At 46.6% G+C, this 21,359-nt stretch overlaps 1 protein-coding gene across 8 annotated transcripts; it reads left to right on the top strand.

Annotated features, from left to right (window-relative positions):
• Positions 1–4,691: 4,691 nt before the first annotated feature.
• Positions 4,692–20,855, top strand: gap43 (growth associated protein 43). 8 transcript variants are annotated; one of them, XM_081370268.1, is made up of 5 exons: positions 4,752–4,995; positions 6,749–6,901; positions 7,932–7,998; positions 12,416–12,947; positions 20,298–20,855. In XM_081370268.1, exons 3-5 carry the CDS (start codon positions 7,972–7,974, stop codon positions 20,363–20,365), a joined length of 627 nt encoding a protein of 208 aa, XP_081226394.1. In that variant the 5' UTR covers positions 4,752–4,995; positions 6,749–6,901; positions 7,932–7,971; the 3' UTR covers positions 20,366–20,855. The 8 variants fall into 8 exon arrangements, with proteins under 8 accessions (XP_081226395.1, XP_081226394.1, XP_081226393.1 ...); XM_081370274.1 differs by having other exon boundaries at positions 4,861–4,995; positions 6,832–6,901; positions 20,298–20,847; XM_081370271.1 differs by lacking the exon at positions 4,752–4,995 and adding an exon at positions 5,190–5,563 and having other exon boundaries at positions 20,298–20,847.
• The last annotated feature ends 504 nt before the right edge of the window (positions 20,856–21,359 follow it).

Raw genomic sequence — 21,359 nt, 5'->3', positions numbered from 1 at the left:
CACACCAAACAACCCCACACCCCCCCCCACACCAAACAACCCCACACCCCCCCCCCCACACCAAACAACCCCACACCCCCCCCCACACCAAACAACCCCCCACCCCCCCCCCCACACCCAACAACCCCCCACCCCCCCCACACCAAACAACCCCACACCCCCCCCCCACACCAAACAACCCCACACCCCCCCCCACACCAAACAACCCCACACCCCCCCCACACACACCGAACAACCCCACACCCCCCCCACACCAAACAACCCCACACCCCCCCCACACACACCAAACAACCCCACACCCCCCCCCACACCAAACAACCCCACACCCCCCCCACACACACCGAACAACCCCACACCCCCCCCCCACACCAAACAACCCCACACCCCCCCCACACCAAACAACCCCACACACCAAACAACCCCACACCCCCCCACACCAAACAACCCCACACCCCCCCCCCCCACACCAAACAACCAGACACCCTCCCCCACACCAAACAACCCCACACCATCACCCCCCACACCAAACAACCAGACACCCTCCCCCACACCAAACAACCCCACACCACCCCCCCCCACACCAAACAACCCCCCACCCCCCCCCCACACCCAACAACCCCCCACCCCCCCCACACCAAACAACCCCACACCCCCCCCCCACACCAAACAACCCCACACCCCCCCCCACACCAAACAACCCCACACCCCCCCCACACACACCGAACAACCCCACACCCCCCCACACCAAACAACCCCACACCCCCCCCACACACACCAAACAACCCCACACCCCCCCCCACACCAAACAACCCCACACCCCCCCCACACACACCGAACAACCCCACACCCCCCCCCCACACCAAACAACCCCACACCCCCCCCACACCAAACAACCCCACACCCCCCCACACACCAAACAACCCCACACCCCCCCACACCAAACAACCCCACACCCCCCCCCCACACCAAACAACCAGACACCCTCCCCCACACCAAACAACCCCACACCATCACCCCCCACACCAAACAACCAGACACCCTCCCCCACACCAAACAACCAGACACCCTCCCCCACACCAAACAACCCCACACCATCACCCCCCACACCAAACAGCCCCACACCCCCCCCCACACCAAACAACCCCACACCATCACCCCCCCCCCACACCATCACCCCCCACACCAAACAACCCCACACCCCCCCCACACCAAACAACCCACACCCCCCCCCCACACCAAACAGGCGACACCTGTGAGACGCACCGGTCTCGGATCTCTCCCGGAGAAGCGGAAGCATAAAGGAGGAGCGACGACAGTGGAGATAGAGAGAGGCCAGGCCTGGATTTATGTTGTGGTTTTTATGTTTTATTATGTGACAGCAGTCGTCCGTGAGGGGCATAATAAAGTCTGTTGAATGTTCGCTGGTCCCCGCCTCTTCCTTCCCACAACATTTAACCTCGTTAGAGAGTCCCATTGGATTACATGGAGAAGGGCGGAGCTTATGACCTATACCTCAGACAGCCACCAGGGGGCACTCGAAACGCTCCGGCTTCACTCTTCAGGACGTGTGCGGGAACCAAACGCTTCTTCAATGGCAGCAAAACCTTTTGGAACCTTTATTTGGGAAAGCGACTTAATTTAGAAAATCTTTAGATCTTTTGAATCCGTCTTAAGATGGACTTTATAGTCTTACATTATTTTATTTGTGTATTTATGACAATGATCAAATGAATTCTGCTTCTGGTTTGATAGTCATTGGCTGATCTCTTTCTATGAATGTGGTCAGTGTATTATTGGTTATAATGCATCTCGATCCATTTTCCTAAACCATTTCAGTGCAATATGAATTTGTGGATGTAAAAGCATTTTGAGGAGTTTTGTTAATGCTTTGAGTGATATCTTACAGCCCAGAGTGAGTCGCACCTCTCTAATGCATCCAGCACGAGTGTGTGTGTGTGTGTAAGTCATCTGCTCTGGATGTCGCTCTGGCCTGTTGCCATGGAGACGGCGCATCAGCGGAGATGCATGGGATTCAGCCGTGTCCGTGGGGTCCTGTGAACACACACACACACACACACACACATTAGGAGGGAGAGATGGATGGAGTTTCACCATCAGCTGGAGTCAGAGGATGCCGTTTCCGTGTGGTTGCCGTGGCAACAGTTGCCAGCCTGATCGGGGGTGGAGGTGCAGTCGTTGTAGGGCGTTTGATGCAGACTGAAGGTATCGCACACACACACACACACACACACACAAGATCCGAATCAGCAAAATGCAAATGCACTAAAGTCACAAACCTCACAGAAACACTGTTACGCCTGAAACACATCACTGTTACGGCTAAATGCTGTAAGATCCGTCAGTATGGAGGAAGGGTTCTGCACTTAGTCTATGTTTATTACTTAATTTGATATTAATGCGCATTGTGTCATCATAAAATAGATAGCTTGACTTTAACGGCTTCTCTTTAATCGATTTCTCGCAGTCTTGAGTCCCTCAGGTTAACACCTGTCATCTGTTAAGTTGTTTCGAAGCAGCTTTCCAGAGGATTGTGGAGATCCGTCATAATTCACTCAAACGGGATCATTTACTGATGGCCTTCAAACCTGTATGAATTTCTATCATCCGCTGGACACTAAAGAGTCTATTTTGAAGAGCCCTGGGAAACGAACAACTTTGGACCCCATTGACTTTCATTGATATTTGATTTCACACAAGAAAGTCAGTCAGTCAAACAGGTTTGGACCCATTTCCCCCGTATTTTTTCATCATGCCATGAACAGCCAGTAGTCAAGATGACCTTTAGTTCAGGATGACCTCCGACCTCTGACGTCAGCTTTAGAGATTTAGACATGTGGAATTACAGCAGGATTGTGTGCGGATAAAGGTATTCCAGTTACACTGAGATCTGACGTGACTGTGAAGACGCAGTAAATCAGCCCGTCTATCTCTCCGGGAATGTTCCCGATTGATTTCTTTCAATGAGAGTTTCTCTCTTCCATAATTGATGAGTTTTACAATTATTATCCTGTTTATTACCGTGAAGCTGCTATGAAACAATCTGTAAAGGGCTGTAGAAATAAATGTTGTGAATGTTGTTTTTGTAAGAAAATACTGTTTAAAGTTGGTCTTCTCTCCTCTACTGTGCCGTATATCCCAGTGAAGCGCTTCTGGAACAAGAACAAATGTGGGCGGGGCTTGATTGGGTCTGTGGGGAATTGATTGGATGGTTGTGGTTTGCTATTGGCTGATCTCATGTGAGTGACAGGTTGCCCCGCCCACATCATCAGAAAAGAGAAGAGGAACTTATTCTGATTCAAGATTACCAGGAACATGAATTTAATATACACAATAATAAATCATTTATAATAAACGTTGCAATATCGTCTGCCAGGAAGGGTTAGTAACATTTTATGTATTTACTTTCTGTTCAAATTGGAAAAATAATAACATCGCTGTAGTGTGGTGACAATGAAGAATCATGTTTAGTTCAGTGTGTTACAGATTCCTCGTACTTCTTTCAGTGATGTACATATACGAGCAGCGAACGTGTGAAGGAAAGGTGTGTGTTTGAGAGCAGATGTGTGTGTTCTGACCTTCACAGACACAGAAGAAGGTGTTTTACACACTGAGAGTCGTGCGCTTCTGATGGAGATGTCCAGCTATTGGGTCAGAGAGGGTCCCTCAGGAACCGGCCTCTGGGATCCCGAACACACACACACACACTCACACACACACTCACCCTGGGGCGAGAACACATGGGCATCATTCACAGCCGTTACCATGGGAACAGCAGCCTTAAAGGGGACATATCATGAAAATCTTTCTCCGTGTGTGAGTGCTGTAATCGGGTCCCGGTGCTTCTACCGACACAGAAAACGTGAAAAGTGAAACCCAGTAACTGTGTTCTGGCGAGTCTTTCTCTGCAAGCATGTCAGAAAATAAGCCGATCAGATTTCTTCCCCTTCTGACGTATGAAGAGGATCTTATTATAATATTACCGGCCCTTAATCTGCACGTTTACACACACCAGCCGACATTTGGTTTCGCGAGAGATGTTAGTCTCCACTAACATTCAGAAACTCTTCCTGAGTCTCTCCGTAAGGCTGCACTCGCTACTGGTTATTCTGGGATTCTGGATGAGGGAGATTGGCCTGTTCTGTTATTGCTGGAGATTCTGAAGCTCGTGTAAAGACTCCGCCCTCTTCTGAACGGAGGCGGAGCTAAAGCTCATTTGCATTTAAAGAGACACACACTAAAATGGCGTGTTTTTGCTCACACCCAAAAAGGGGCAAATTTGACAAGCAATAATAAATGATCTGGTATTTTGAGCTGAATTTTCACAGACACATTCTGGAGACATCAGATATTTATATTACATCTTGTGAGAAGGGGCATAATATGTCACATTTAAAACTGCAATCAAAATTAGTTTTTTTAATAAGTGGCTAACATCTCGTGAAAAGGGGCATAATATGTGTCACCTTTAATGTGGCCTGTTCCTGTGTTACAGATCTATTGGACACACACACACACACACAAACACACACACACACACACACACACATAGAGGTGCTCATATAAGCGCACTGGAACCTCAGCGGACAGATTTATGCATTCATATAGACTAGAGTGTGATCAGGGCGGGGCCGCGCGCGCGTGTCCGCGGGAGGGGTGGGCGCAACGGGTTCATCGGCGCGCGCGCGCCTGTGTGTGTGTGTGTGTGTGTATGTGTGTGAGAGAGAGGGAGGGGGTTTATAGGGTGGGATTTACTCTCATTGTTGGCAGTGGAGGCAGACAGACAGTGTGACTGAGGCTCAACTGTGATGAGTTTAAGCATCAGAATCATCAGCTGTTGATACAGCCGGTGTGTGTGAACGACAGAGAGAGAGAGAGAGAGAGAGAGAGAGAAGAGAAGAGAAGAGAAGAGGAAGAGACAGAGCGAGACGCTGAAAGGATACAACTATGCTGTGCTGTATCAGAAGAACTAAGCCGGTAAATATCTGGATTATTCACACTTTTGCTACAGTAACCTGTGTGAGGATGAGGATGATGAGCACACACACACACACACACACACACACTCTCACTGTAAAGCTCGTGAGATCAGTGTTTAATCAGGACTGTACCTGTCAGACAGGTGTATCATCATGCTGCATTATAAGAGTGTAGAAGTGAAGATGGAGTGTGTGTGTGTGTGTGTGTGTGTGTGTGTGAGAGAGAGAGATGAGTTTCAGGGTGTGGTGTGTGTGTGTCTCAACAGATATTAGTGTCTCGAGGGAATTATAATGATTTCTCTGGAGATGAAAGTTGGATGTAATTAAGCCCTCAAGCGGGAATGTGAGCGTTTTATGAAGCAATAGTTATAAGGTTTAATTTTCTAAAGGCTTTAGAAGAGTGTGTGTGTGTGTGTGTGTGTGTGTGTGTGTGTGTGTGTGTGTGTGTGTGTGTGTGTGCGTGTGTGCGTGCATGTGTGTGTGAGAGCCGCGCCTCGCGCCGCTTTTGAGGAATCCTGTCGTGTGTGTTCGGGTCTGTTCAACATCTTCACTCATCTTTACCGCAGGTGAATCATTCGCCTCTCTTTTGTTCTTACACTCCACTGAACGCGACGCGACGCGAGACAGTGTGTGTGAGAGAGAGATGGAGCTGTAGACATGAGGAAGATGAAGGGTGTGGTCTTCTTGTCTCACTCCTGCAGAAACACGCGCGCGCGCCCACGCTTCTGCTCGAGGCTTTATTTGAATATTGTGAATCAGGTGCAGATCTGACGTCAGCGCGTTATAATGGCGCGTGAATATTCATGAGTCAGTGCAGGTGAATTATAATCGCGATCTGAAGACTTTAAGGCGTGTCTCTTCTGTGTGTGTGTGTGTGTGTGTGTGTGAGAGAGAGAGAGAAAGTGTTTGTGTCTGCGCGCGCGTCTCGTGTGTGTGTGTATCTGTGTGTCGTGGGGTGTGAGTTTGTCTGTGTCATGGGAGTGTGTGTGTATCTGTGTGTGTCTGTCGTGGGGTGTGTGTGTGTGTGTGTGTGTGTGTGTGTGTGTGTGTCGTGGGGTGTGAGTGTGTGTATGTGTGTGAGAGTGTGTGTGTGTCGTGGGGTGTGTGTGTGAGTGTGTCGTGGGGTGTGTGAGTGTGTGTGTGTGTCGTGGGGTGTGAGTGTGTGCGCGTGTGTGTGTGTCGTGGGGTGTGAGTGTGTGTGTGTGTGTGTGTGTGTGTGTGTGTCGTGGGGTGTGTGTGTGTTGTGGGGTGTGAGTTGTGTGTGTGTTGTGGGGTGTGTGCGCGTGTGTGAGTGTGTGTGTGTCGTGGGGTGTGTGCGCGCGCGCGCGTGTGTGTGTGTGTGTGTGTCGTGGGGGCTGGTGGGTTTAAGGTGTGGCTCCTTCACTAATGCTGCAAGACTGTTCAGATTATCCTGCATAACTGTATTTAACATGCAGAAATATATATAATATATTGTAGATATTTCCCTATACTCAGGACGCTCGCTCCTGTATGGTGAAATATTTCCTGCACAGGGTCTGAGCCTCAGAATCAGAAACTCTCCGCACGAGACACCGGTTGATCTGAAACACACTCGCTTCTGTCGGATTATTGATCCTGTTTTCACTACGGGTCATTTTATTGGCTTTTGTTTTAGCGTGACCTTTGAACCCAACAACCGAAACCCGGTTATGTTCCCAACCATCAAATGAAGTGACCCATGACTCATAGATGTGTGTGTGTGTGTGTGTGTGTGTGTGAGTTACGATCAGGCCTCGCTCCAGATGATGCTGTCAGTCTCCTGATTGGACACGCCCTCTTTTTCCTGTAAAATGAGCCACTCTTCACTCCGCAGACTTCAGGACACTCGACACGCTGACTGACTGCCTTCCCCATGTCATACTTTAGTAGTCATCATACATTAGGTATAAAACACTCATTTTTAAATCGGGCATCATGTTACCATGGAAACAGAGCTTTATAACCTTTTAGCTGGCTCCTCCCACTAGTGGACGTTGTCATTTTTCATATTTTACAGAAGCTCTGGAGTTTGATAGTGTGTGTTTCCACAGTTAACTGGTTAAAACCGTTCGTCATATGTGTGAAATATATTTGTGCGTCTATCACATGATAAAATACATTCTCTCGTTAAACCAGATCACATCAGACGCTCCTGAAGATCAAGCTCATTTTTAATTGCTTTTTTTTGTCGAAAACCTTCAGTCTATTGTTCGTTTCATTCTAACCGTTATTCAGCCGTTAACGAGCTTCACTTCAGAGATCAGCTGATGATGTCATGATGTGTGGTGCGAATATGACTCGAGAATGACTCACTCTGAGTGACATCACACACACACACACACACTCACACACTCACACCTGAGCAACAGGTCCAGACCCGAGCGCTGTGTGTGAGAACACCTGTTGACCATCACAGTGTGTGTTATTTTAGTATCATTGAGAGTATAGTTTTTATTAATAACACAGATCTGTGCGGATCGAATATGATGCTGACTGACAGCCAGAGATGCGTATTGATTAATATTGAGTGTAACACATCTGCATATACAGGTTATGAGAAGGGATGCTGCATAACCCTCCGCTCGCACACCCAGTCCACACACACACACACACACACACACACACACACACACACACACACACACACACACACCCAGTGCACACAGAGCAATAAATCCACACACACACATGCAGAAGTGACACACTTCTCTGCAGTGCATTAGTACGATTGCATATATAAATGAAAAAGTGTTTTGGGATCAAATAGCCTTCATCTAACTGTCATTTATTTGGCATGCGTTCAGTTTGCATTTATGATTTTACACTATTTTCATCTGCTTTAAGCTACTTATGAGTTTGTTCTATGAGTGTTTTTGTCATGCATTATATATGTCACACATTTTCTTTCATTTTATGCTTGCTTTTTTTCATTAGACACATTTGAATATTAAATTAAAAGGCCCTCTGTGGACAAATGCCTCCCTGGACCCTGATGGACGAGGTAAATATTGACCATTCATATTCAGTGTTCACCTTTCTCCCTTTCCTTTCTTCTTGGTCTGACGTCAGTCTCTTTCATATCTTCACATCTGCGTTGCTTTTAGCTTTGCCATGTTATGCAGATATTGATTATTAATATGAACAAGCTAATTATATGTGATATTGGTTGTGAGCAGAAAACTGATGTGAAATGAGTGTGTGATCCTGAAGAGACTGAACTCCAGCTCTGATGGCGTTAATCATGTCGGGATGAATCCCAAAGGGAAACATGGACTTTTTTTGCAGGAGGCCACGATTCTTCAGATCCGTCTGGATAATTATCAGTTAATCAGATAATTACTCACTTCAATGAAAAGTTTTTTTAAACAAAAGGGACTTTTCCTTGAGACTCACTGATCCTTCATGTCACCAATCCCAGGAAAATTGCTCGGCATGCTTGTAATTGTGGGATTTCAGCAGCTGAACGTCCTTCCAAGTTCAAGTTAGAAATCAATGATCCAGATTCTTCAACTGGACATCCGATTAAATCATCATTAGCCGCGTTTCCACGGAAATTACCCGGAACAATTTGTCCCAGGAACTTTTTTCCCAGGAACTTTTCCCCCAGACCTGTTGCTGTCTGCGTTTCCACCGCGTCTAAAGTACCGTGAAGATTAAGGCAAATAGTCCGGTGACATAGGACTGCCCGCGACTTTACAGTTCCCGCTGGATTTCATCCTCTGGATTTAAGCTCAGTAAAGCCTGAACCTCGGCGTCGGTCCGTCTGTCATATTTTTTAAACTCCATTGTTGATTCGAATAGCAAACAACTGTTACTGCACGCACCGCAACCAATTCAACCAATTAAAATGCGGCATGAACTCGACCAATCAGCATGTTCAGTGCCCAAGTCCCACCCCTGAAAGTTCCTGAACTTTGAAAAAATACTACCTCGCTAGCAGGGACTTTCCGAGGGGGGAATATTTACCCGGAACGTCATTTAGACCCTGATTCCTGCGGTGGAAACACACTGAGTACCAGCCCAAAGTCCCAAGTTCCTGCGGTGGAAACACAGTTATAATAGTACATACAGATGCATGATGGGAAGGTATTTTCCTTTGGCCGCTCACTGTAAAGGCTCGTACACTCCAATGACAATAACTATAACAAGATACAGTAGTTTTAAATAATCATTCAGAAATGTAAAAATGTCCACACCACAGCATTTAATAAACAGAACGATATTGTGTGTTGGTGTGGATGCTAATATAGTTATCGTTATAGTTCTTGGAGTGAGCGGGGCTTTAGAGAGCGATCCATGTGTCCAGTCAGTCAGTCGGTCCATTTTGTTTGTAGCGTCACCAACTTGGCTTGAATGGTCAGTTCTCTATTGTATTGAGACTACATCTCCACTCCGACACACATCCTATACTATACGTAAGGAAATTTGACCCTCCAGGTCTGGTAACGTGGGTACTCCTCAGCTTAGTGCCCTATAAAACACCTATAGTGGTGTGAATTCATTGCTTCTTTGATCTCCACTTTGTTGCAAGACGTGGAAGCTCAATACTTTATTCAGCTCGTAATCCACTTACTTTAAGGTCAGGCGTCTGTCTGTGGGCAGCCTCTCAGGATTGCTGTGTAAAGGTTTCTTTTTTCAGTTGCATTGATAGAAGTTCTGTGTAAGGCGTTTTGCACGCAGTTGCATAAACCTAGGAGCAGCAGTAAGATCCGAGCAAACTTCTTTCATGCATTACTCGGTGTCTCTGGTGTGCCGCGAAGTGGCCAATCCAGTCAGACACGTTGGATGCACATTGTAGTGTAAACATTCACGGGTTGCTTCCTGGGTGTTCTGGTATCGGGTTGCCCAAGCTCCCTATTGGCAAGGGTCAGAGCTTGGGCTCTGTCAACTATGACTTAGGGGTTGCAGTTTCCCGGTGTACCTCCCCTGACAAGGGTTCCTTTGTGACCTACAGCTGTAGACCCACAAGAAAGGGCCATCAGGGAGGTGAAAATAGGCAACCGACAAGCCATTTTATTCCTTATTATTTCTCCATACCCAAACGAGATGGGGACCTACACCCAATCTTGGACCTCAGGGGTCTAAACAAATATCTTCGGCCCCTGAAATGCAAAATGCTGACAGTTTCAAGGATACGACGGCGATTGGTTTGCCACTCTCAATCTCAAGGATGCCTACTTCCAGATCCCTATCTGGGAAGGTCATTGGCAGTTTCTGAGGTTTCAGTTTGAAGACAGGACCTACAAATTTAGAGTCCTCCCCTTCGGCATTGTCTTGGCCCAGACGCGGTCCTGGCACCCCTTCGTCACCTAGGTATCATGGTCTTGAATTATCTAGATGACTGGTTTGTATGTGCGCAGACAGAAAAATTATGCAGGCAACATGTGTTTATGCTTGTGAACCATCTCCAATGCTTGGGTCTTAATATGAAGAAGAGCAAGCCATCTCAAATCACTGTTTTTGATTCTGATTTAAGACTCCAGAAAAGCAATCGTGACTTTAGCTTTAGAGAGACAGCAGGCAATAAAAGCTTGTCTCTGCTTTATGGGTCTGATGGCAGTCACAGTGCAGGTGGTGCCACTTTCCCTCTTACATATGCTGGAACAGTAACTGGGCAGGTCAGCACATCAATAGAGTTGAAGGTAGTCCGTCTCGCACTTCAAGACTTCAAGCCACCCTTAGGGGCTCGAGTGGGGAATTACAAACTATCAGAGCACTGTTGTAGCCGGATTTCTCAATTCCTCAATGGTGCTCTAAGATGCACAGCACAAAATACAAGACATATCGTACCACAGTGGGACTTCGACCGAGTCCTGATGGCACTTCAGAAACCCCCATTTGAGCCCTTGAATCGGCAGACCTGAAATTGTGGTCTCTAAAGTCAGCCTTCCTCCTGGTAATAACCTCTGCTAAAAAAAGGATGGGGGAACTTCATGCTCTCTCAGTCCATTAACGCTGCTCTAGGTTTATGCCAGAGGGTTCAGGGGTTATAGTGCACCCAAACCCAGCTTTTCTGCCAAAAGTGCTGTCTGATCTACACCTAAATCAACGAGTTGAACTTCATACCTTTTTATTCCACAAGAAAATGAGAAGATGGAACAAAGATAGTCACCAATTTGCCCAGTAAGAACAATGTTAGTCTATCTGAAGCGCCATTCAGAAAACGATTTGCTGTTTGTATGCTTGCTGTGGCAAGCAACTATCTAAGGTGAGGTATTCGCACTGAGTTGTAGAGATAATCCAGATGGCAAATGGACCACCAATGCTAGGACTGAGGGCACGCTCAACTCGAGGGGTTGAAACCTCATGGGCTCTCTGAAGGAGATTTGTCATGCACCTACATGGACATCTCCATCCACTGGTTGGTGCTGGGTGCAACTAGAAATGAACATGTCATATAAGGTGGGCTTCAGGTCTAGCTGCGCTGTTATTCTGTTATTGAGCAGGATCATAATAGGTAAGGCCTCTTTCCTCCGTTGAGCTGAGCTGTTGGTACCATCTGGTGCCTGGCTTGAGATTGTAAATATTGTATATAGTTAATCTGTTCATCTTCCGAATCTTCCCGTACAATAGAATCTGTAACAGAGTGGAGAGATAGTCTCAATACGATAGAGAACATTCGCTTACAATGTAACCTTGGTTCTCTGAGTAAAGAGACTATCTTTCCACCCTGAGGCTGCTCTGGGACATGTTCCGATCAAAGGATAGCAGTGAATTCACGCACTATGTGTATTTTATAAAGCACTAATAAATGTTGTTGAAAATTAGAGTATCCACGCCACTAGACCTGGAGGGTCAAATTCCTGTACATATTGAATATGTAACGGAGTGGAGTGATAGTCTCTTCACTCAGAGAACCAAGGTTACATCGTAACTGATCCTTTTCTCTATTTCAGCTTAGCTAGTATCATGGTAGAGCAACAGTTTTAAAATAATCTTCTTAGTTGAACTAGCTGAACAGTAAGACCTCTGGTTTAACCTGTTAACTACCCCCCCCCCCCCCCTTTTGAGCATATATGTAAAAATTAACTTAAATAGTTGAATAAATAATAATTAATGAATGATTTGGTTGGTCTCTTTTTAAAGAAGACACTCAAGATTATTACAGAAGTGAAAGCAAATAATTAAAGTGTAAAAAAAGTTATAGAAGTTTAAGTTTATTGTAAAGAAAATGTACTAAACAGCCACTGGGTTACACGCACACTGATGCATTCTCCTATTACAGACTAACAGATTTCTGTCACAGTGTCACAAACCTGCAGCCAAATATGAACCCTTTCCAATGATGAAACCTTTCCCAGATCTTTCAATCATATGTGTGACAAAGACAGTTTGTCACTTGAGTTTGCTTGAATGTTTTACGGGTACATGCAGCGGCTCGGATGAGTTACTGATGGTGTTTGTGTTTCTGGTCTCAGGTTGAGAAGAATGAAGAGGCCGATCAGGAGATCAAGCAGGATGGAACCAAACCAGAGGAAAACGCCCACAAGGCCGCCACCAAGATCCAGGCCAGCTTCCGCGGACACATCACCCGGAAAAAAATGAAAGACGGAGAGAAAGACGAGGACAACGATGCCGCTCCGGACGAGTCCACCGAAGCCACAGAGGAGAAGGAGCGAGTCTCTCCATCTGAGGAGAAACCGGCTGAGGTTTCCACGGAAACAGCTGAGGAGAGCAAGGAAGCCAAGCAGCCTAACTCGCCTGCTGCCGCAGAAGCCCCGCCCACCTCTGCTGAAGCCCCACCCACTTCAGCAGCTGACCCCACCCCCTCAGACACGACCACTAAGAAGGAGGAGCAGCTGAAGGAAGCGGTCGAGCCTAAAGAGGCTGAGAGCACGGCGAGCACCGATGATGCCAACGCACAGAAGGAGGAGAAGCAGGAGGAAGCCAAACAAGCCGATGTGCCTGAAGCCGCCGAGAGCCAGGAAACAGACCAAATAGACAAAAGGGGTGCGTCAGAAACACAAACACTCTCTTTTCTCTGTGTTCTGTTGTTTGATAAGTGTTATTATAGAGATGGCAGCAGGAATATTAGGCTGCTGTCACTTTAAGAGTTGCACAGATCCAATATACTGATACACATCTGTGAAAAACACAGAAAACAGAGTCTCTCGCGCTTGAATGATTTAAAGTCATATTGAAATGCTTACAAAGGAATCGATAAGAGGAATCAAAATTTTAATTTTATAACAAGTATCCGATTCCTGACCTCAATATTCGAAATTTCATTGTCCTCCTCCACGTTGTTTAAATAGCAAATGCATTTGTGCCCATCTGTGCTGGTCTGAAAACCAGGTGTGTGTTCAGGATCATTGTAGGAGGGTTGCTATTTTGAGGATTTGAAATAGACTGAGCCATTGACTAACTGAAACCTGCTCTAAAGTCAATGGCGCAGTAGTTTTTTGTTATTTAGATGGTGCGTAAGTAATATGAGCCTATACGCTTACACTCTGCTTATTATACACAATCTGCTTATTACACACACAGGGATGCGCAGCAGTACACAAACTAGCCAAATATTAAAAAGAAAAGGATTGCAATGTAAAAGATGATTACTGTGTACATAAAGATATGATGAATCCGGCTTGTCCCGTAGATGGTCTGCGCTTTAACCACACACACACACACACACACACACACACACACACACACACACACACACACACACACACACGCACACACACGAGCAGATCCGTTTCCTTGCTAGAGAAGCGCTCAGTCTTTCCACATGTAAATTCCTCCATGTAAATAACGAATCTGCCATGGCGTGACCGCAACTGGCTTTTAAATGGAATGGGAGATGAGACTCTGACTGGTTTATTGCACATTACGCCTAAAACACACCCATTACTCATTAAGAGAATAGGGATGACCCTTTTAGAACTGTGCCGGGAGCACCGACCATTTGTCCCATCGTTAAACAAGCAAACGTGGATTCGGACGCCATAAGTGCACAGCGCCGTACGCTTTAGACCATGAACTTAGATCGTTAAAATAGAGCCCAGAGTCTGAAAATCATGTTTGATTAGTTTTATTATAGAGACGGCAGCAGGAATTTTAAGCTGCTGTCACTTTAAGAGCTGCACGGATCCAATATGAGTCTCTCGCGCTTCAATGATTTAAAGTCATATTGAAATGCTCACAGAGGAATCGATAAGAGGAATCTAAATTTTTATTTTATAACAAGAGTCTGATTCCAGAATTGGAATCGATTTTCGATTTGCAACCCTAATCATGAATATAAAGGCTGTTGTTGAATTGCAACATACATATGCATATAAAAACAATAGGTTACTGTTCGTAACCCCGGTTCTCTGAAACATCGAGTGGAGAGATCCACCTATGGGAAGGGCATATCCGCACCTGACCTTTGCAGAAGCATCCAATTGCACCAAGTGTGGCCTGACAGACAGAAGCACGTGTCCAATGCCAGGTAAGGGACCCGCCCCTTACCAAATGTATAAAACACCTGCACGCGCTATCTTTCCTCAGTGAGCATATTCGCTTCTCGTGCAGCAAGCAGGGCAAGCTTGGTGCATCTCTCCACTTCGGGGGTTACGAACAGTAACCTATTGTTCTCTTTCATCATCTCGTGTTCAAGATCCACCTATGGGAGATATGGACAGCTCCCTGATTGCCCAATACACTACAATGAGGCCCTGAAAGCCAGAGGACGGTCACCTGGAAAGGTGGTACCTGACACGTCACAAAGAAGCCCACCACACAAAGTGAGGAAGACGCATAGCAACAAAGAATAACGTGGTAACATGCAATTGTGAATAAACCTGACCACACTTATAATGGTGAATTATATGGTGCCAGGTGCAGGTTAGAAACATGCTTAGTGACTTTAAAAATGCTGGGCTAGGCAGCCCAGGCTTAAAGAGGGGTAGCAGGCCTAAGAGCACAAAGCTACAAAGAGCCCAGACCCAGGACAGAATGAGCTACTGGAGTTCTGGTGACATCGAGCCAGTAGTATCTGACAAACGTATGGGGAGAAGCCCAGCTTGCAGTGGCACATATGTCCTGCAAAGAGACTCCCTTAAACAGAGCCCAAGAGGCAGCCATACCTCTAGTGGAGTGTGCTCTGATGCCCTCTGGAGGCTGCACTCCCTTAGATTCATATGCCAAAGATATAGCTTCCACAAGCCAATGAGAAAGGCATTGCTTGGAAATGGGGTTCCCTGAGTGCGGGAGGCCTGGAGCTGAACATCAGGAAGGCCTCTTCCTCTTCACGTCCGACAGGGTAGAGTTGGTGGGCTTTTTCGCTGCAGCTGCAGTGAAAGACGTCTTACCCCAGGGCTTAGATGGATGGCTGGGCTGCTGGCTGGGTGGCCTGCTGCGAGCCTTGGGTCTGGCTGTGTTATGATACGGCCGTCCCGTGGCCGGGGCCTGAGGGGGCCGGGGCCCATACCACACGCTGCCATATCCTTAACCTCAAGACCCGCCAAGCTGTGCTTAAGATCTAGCGGGTCTCTTCAATAGAGACGCATGTGCTTAGGACAGGCATGAGCTGCTTCCTAGGACCGGGGGGGGGCCTAGGAGTTTGCCGTCATACACATCCCGATCTTGGTCTGTCTTTCAGGCCTCGTACAAGGCTTCGGCTCTCGCTGTACGGGCTCTAAATATTTCCTCCCTCCTCTCAGCCTACCAGGCTGAGCTGTTGGAGGATTTGAGTCATCTCGAACACGAGATGATGAAAGAGAACTGGGTAACACTTTACAGTAAGTTTTCAACAAACAACTGCATTTGTTAAAAAGAACTGACTATGAAAAATACTTCAGTTGTATTCCATTCAATGCCGAGACGAGCGGCCGCTCGCTCACACACCTCGAGAAGGACCGCGTGCGGTAGTGCAGCCGAGCCGCTAACCGGGGGAGCTTGGGCCTGACGGGATGGTTTCCTCGTCGTCCGAGCCATCAAGTATAGCGGGGTCCTCGTCCTCGCCTGAGCCGAGCGGCTCATAGTCGAGCGAGGAAATACCGGGAAGGATTTCCTCGAGTAAGCCCTCGTTGGACTTAGCCCAACTTAGAGCAGGCATGCTCTGGGAAGTCCCCGGAGCTGCAACACTTTCACCCACTCCAAAATCAGAGTCATACTGTTTGTCTGTGCTTTGGGTGGAAGCAACCTTGAGTCTACGTCGAAGAAGCTTCCTAGGCAGAGCGAGGCAGAGGCTGCAGTACTCTGGAAGTGAAAGCGCTTCTTCCTGCGTGCTTTAACCCCATGCATACTACGCAAAAGGAATGGGTATCCTTCGCGGCAATGAGTGAACCGCAGGCGGCAGGGCATGGGACTGCGAGTCCGACGGGTTAGCAGGACCGGAGAGCTTGACCATGGGAGAGGTGAAAGCTAAGAAACAGGCAACCAGAAATAAATCACAACTAAACGCAACCGTCTGGCAATCAAGCCTGGCGGAGGCTGATCGAAGATAGATATTTCCTCCTGTTGACTTTGGTGAAGTCAGCGAAAACAGTTGAGCTGCGGAGCAAAGAGGTCGCGTGAAGTGAATAACAACTGAGGAGAGAAGCGCGTGCAGGTGTGGGTACACTTGGTAAGGGGCGGGTCCCTTACCTGGCATTGGACACGCGCTTCTGTCTGTCAGGCCAGACTTGGTGCAATTGGATGCTTCTGCAGAGGTCAGGTGCGGATGCCCTTCCCATAGGTGGATCTCGAACATGAGATGATGAAAGAGAACTGGGTAACACTTTACAGTAAGGTTTCAACAAACAACTGCATTTGTTAAAAAGAACTGACTATGAAAAATACTTCAGTTGTATTCCTTTTAAAACTAATGTTAGCAAAGATGAATAAGTACTGCCTATTGTTAGTTAATGCATTAACTAATGGGATCTTGTGGTAAATGTTACCCAAAACTGACAGAAAAGTAAACCCGCCATACATTAATTTTAATCCATTGTGGTTTGACTGAAAGCTCTTCACTGACCAGAGTTTCCGTTTCAGAATCAGAATCAGAATCAGAATCAGAAAGAGCTTTATTGCCAAGTATGCTTGCGCATACGAGGAATTTGTCTTGGTGACAGCTTCCAGTACACATACAATATAAAGTGACAAGACAAGTGACAAGTAACATAGGTATAAATAAAAAATAGAAAAAATAAAAATAAAATAAAAATAAAAGATTATAAATTATAAATATATATAAAGTTATAAGGTGCTGTAATGAAATGTCTGAGGGAAGTATTGCACATGTTTGTTCCACAGTAGGGGAACATTAAGTGTTCATGAGGTAGATGGCCTGGGGAAAGAAACTTTTCCTGTGTCTGGTTGTTTTTGTGCTCGGTGCTCTGTAGCGTCGACCAGACGGTAACAGTTCAAACAGAAAGTGTGCTGGGTGTGACGGGTCCAGAGTGATTTTGCGAGCCCTTTTACTCACTCTGGATGAGTGCAGTACTTTGAGTGTGGGAAGGGTAGTGCCAGTGATTCGCTCAGCAGTCCGAACTATCCGCTGTAGTCTACGGAGGTCGGTTTTGGTAGCAGAGCCGAACCAGACGGTGATGGAAGTGCAGAGGATGGACTGGATGACAGCTGAGTAGAACTGTACGAGCAGCTCCTGTGGCAGGTTGAATTTCCTCAGCTGACGCAGGAAGTACAGTCTCTGTTGGGCTTTCTTCACAATAGAGTCTATGTGAGTGTCCCACTTCAGATCCTGAGAGATGGTGGTGCCCAGGAACCTGAATGACTCTACTGCAGTCACAGTTCTGTCCATGATGGTGAGTGAAGGGAGTGCAGGGGGGTTTCTCCTGAAGTCCACGATCATCTCCACTGTTTTGAGCGTGTTCAGCTCCAGGTTGTTATAACTGCACCAAAGAGCCAGCTGCTCCACCTCCTGTCTGTACGCAGACTCGTCACCGTTCCGGATGAGTCCGATAACAGTAGTGTCGTCCGCAAACTTCAGGAGCTTGACAGAGGTGTCTTTAGAGGTGCAGTCATTTGTGTACAGGGAGAAGAGCAGTGGTGAGAGAACACATCCCTGGGGAGCACCGGTGCTGATGGTGCGGCTGTCGGACGTGATTTTGCCCATTCTGACTAGCTGTTGTCTGTCTGTCAGAAAGCTGGTGATCCATTGACAGATGGAGCTAGGGACAGAGAGCTGGGTCAGTTTGGTCTGGAGCAGTGATGGGACGATGGTGTTGAAGGCAGAACTAAAGTCCACGAACAGAATCCTTGCATAGGTCCCTGGTTTGTCCAGATGTTGTAGGGTGTAATGCAGTCCCATATTGACCACATCATCCACAGACCGGTTTGCTCTGTAGGCAAACTGCAGGGGGTCCAGCAAGGGTCCAGTGATGTCCTTCAGATATGCTAACACCAGTCTTTCGAATGACTTCATGGCCACAGATGTTAAGGCAACAGGTCTGTAGTCATTGAGTCCTGTGATCTTTGGTTTCTTCGGGATTGGGATGATGGTGGAGCGTTTAAAGCAGAAAGGGACTTTGCACTGCTCCAGTGATCTGTTGAAGATCAGTGAGAAGATAGAGGCCAGCTGGTCAGCGCAGGTTTTCAGACAGGCTGGTGAAACACCGTCTGGGCCTGGTGCTTTCCTTCTCTTCTGTTTCCTGAAGATCTGACGCACATTATCCTCACTGATCTGAAGTGCAGGGGGGGAGGGGAGGGGGATGGCTGGAGGTGTTGATGGCTGTGTAGAGAGATGGTCAGGGCGGGTATGGGGTGTCTGATCGGGGGTCTCAAATCTACAGTAAAAGACATTCAGCTCGTTCGCAAGATGCTTGTTGCTGTCGATGCTGGGGGATGGTGACTTGTAGTTGGTAATGTCTTTCAGGCCTTTCCACACTGATGCAGGGTCGTTGGAGTAAAACTGGTTTTCCAGCTTTTTGGCATAGCTCTTCTTAGCCACTCCAATCTCCTTTGTCAATGTGTTCCTGGCCTGATTATACAAGATCCTATCCCCACTCCTGTAGGCATCTTCTTTGACCTGACGAAGCTGTCTGAGTTTTGGTGTGAACCATGGTTTATCATTGTTGAATGATAAGTAAGTCCTGGTAGGGATGCATAAATCCTCACAGAAACTGATGTATGATGTTACAGTCTCTGTGAGCTCGTCCAGATCGCTGGCAGCAGCTTCAAAAACACTCCAGTCAGTGCATTCAAAACAGGCTTGTAAGACCTGCTCTGTGTCGTTGGTCCATCTCTTTACAGTCCTTATTACTGGCTTAGCAGTTTTAAGTTTTTGCCTGTAAGTTGGTAGAAGATGAACCAGGCAGTGATCGGAAAGTCCTAGAGCTGCTCTGGCGACGGAGCGATATGCATCCTTTGTTGTGGTGTAGCAATGGTCCAAAATATTATTGTCTCTGGTGGGGCATGTAATGTGCTGTTTGAATTTAGGCAGTTCACGTGTGAGTTTTGCCTGATTAAAGTCTCCGAGAATGATAAGAACAGAGTCCGGGTGTTGTTGTTCTGTTTCTGTGATCAGATCAGCCAGCTGTTGCAGCGCCGTACTCACGTGTGCTTGCGGTGGAATGTAAACACTGATGAGAACGAGCGAGGAAAACTCCCGCGGCGAGTAGAACGGCTTACAGTTAATGAAAAGCACTTCCACATCAGGACAGCACATCTTCCTTAACACAGTTACATCAGTACACCACCTTCTGTTGATGTAAAAGCATGTCCCACCACCGCGCGTTTTCCCCGTTGACTCCATATCGCGATCCGCTCTGAACAGCTGAAAGTCCGGTAGATGTAACGCGCTGTCCGGAATGGCTTCGTTCAGCCAGGTTTCCGTGAAACACAGAGCAGCAGAGTTGGTAAAGTCCTTGTTATTGCGTGAGAGCAGAAGTAGTTCGTCCATTTTGTTAGGGAGAGAGCGGACATTCGCCAGATGGATGCTAGGCAGCGCCGTTCTGAATCCGCGCTGCCTGAGCTTCACGAGTGTGCCGGCTCGCTTCCCACGCCTGCGCGTCTTATACTGTTTCCACAGTGCAGCGGCGCAACCGACGACAATGTTCCGCAAAACGCCAGAAGAATCAAAAACTGGTTGGTGATCAGTTGGTGTGCACTGCCGAATGTTCAGCAGTTCGTCCCTGGTATAACTGATAGCGAATGACAAACATAAAACAGGACAAACTAACAAAAACAGTGTAACAACTGGAGAGCTCAACACCGAGGCAGCCATCCGCGGCGCCATCTTGGATCGTCATCATTCATGTGCATTAACATTTCGGTCTCATTCATGTGCATTAACATTGAGCATATGAACATTAACCCAAGCAGAGGTTTGTAAGTGTGTTTAGTTTGTAAGTTTGTTTGTTGTGATCTTTTCAGAGGCCGTGGAAGACTCTAAACCAGCAGAGGAATCCGTTTCAGACGCCGGCAAAGAGGAGAACGTTTAACACACGACCAGAGAAATGTAAATCATTAATGATTGACAGACTGCTCTTTACCCTGATGATGAAGACAGTCTGCTTTTATGTTTGTCCTCTTTTCTGGTGTGGCAAAGATTTTCTGACATTTGGAGGGAGTTTTCCGATGCTGAGGTCAGCGAAGGACACAAACCTTGAGCTCTTCTTCTTCTTCTTCTTCTTCTCCTAAAGTGATCTCTTCTGTCCATCGTCTGTATCGCATGAGAATCCTTCCTCCAGAGACCAGAACCTTCTCACACGCACACAACTAATACATGTGGCTTCTTTTAATGTCTGTGGTGTTATATGACCGTTTAATTGGAGATTATTGCTGCACTGATGTTAAAAATTGAGAAAATCCAACAAAAAAGAAAAAGCTCCAGCCTTTCTTGTTCAAGTGAGTTTGAATATAAGGAGTAAAATTGTGGAAAATGGTTTCATGTCTGTTTTCAAAATAAAGAAATGTGCCAATTACATCATCGACTTGTCTTGTTCTTTCAGCCTGAGTTTGTCTATGAAATACATGTGATTTCCTTTACAGTTGATGATTATTAATCAGGATCATATCTATTTTCAGGTGAGTGACCAAATCATCAGTATTAATCTTTATCTACGAGAGTTAAATGATCCTAATGTTTCAACTGGAAAACCCATTTTGAAACATTATTAACCTGTCTGTCAAGGCAAGTCATCTTCATTTATTTAGCGCTTTTAACAATGTAGATTGTTCCAAAGCAGCTTTACAGTGATAATAGGAGATTACAGTAACAGAGATTGTTTAGGCTTTACAGCAGCTCTAGAATAAAGTTATTGTCCAGATAAAGTTAGTTTGATAGATTCACTTCCGTCGCAACGATCATTACTTATTAACTTAGGGGGCGCTAACACAACACCGTTTAAACAGAAAACTCTTAAGTTCTCTCTACGCAAACTTTAAAAACGTGAACCTGTGAGAACTCTGATGGTGTGCACATGCATATTACGA

This window comes from Scardinius erythrophthalmus (genome assembly GCF_964197995.2).
Source record: "Scardinius erythrophthalmus genome assembly, chromosome: 7".
NCBI classification, from domain to species: domain Eukaryota; kingdom Metazoa; phylum Chordata; class Actinopteri; order Cypriniformes; family Leuciscidae; genus Scardinius; species Scardinius erythrophthalmus.
The sequence above is the reverse complement of the archived record's forward strand: the minus strand, read 5'-3'. Positions and strand labels throughout refer to the sequence as shown.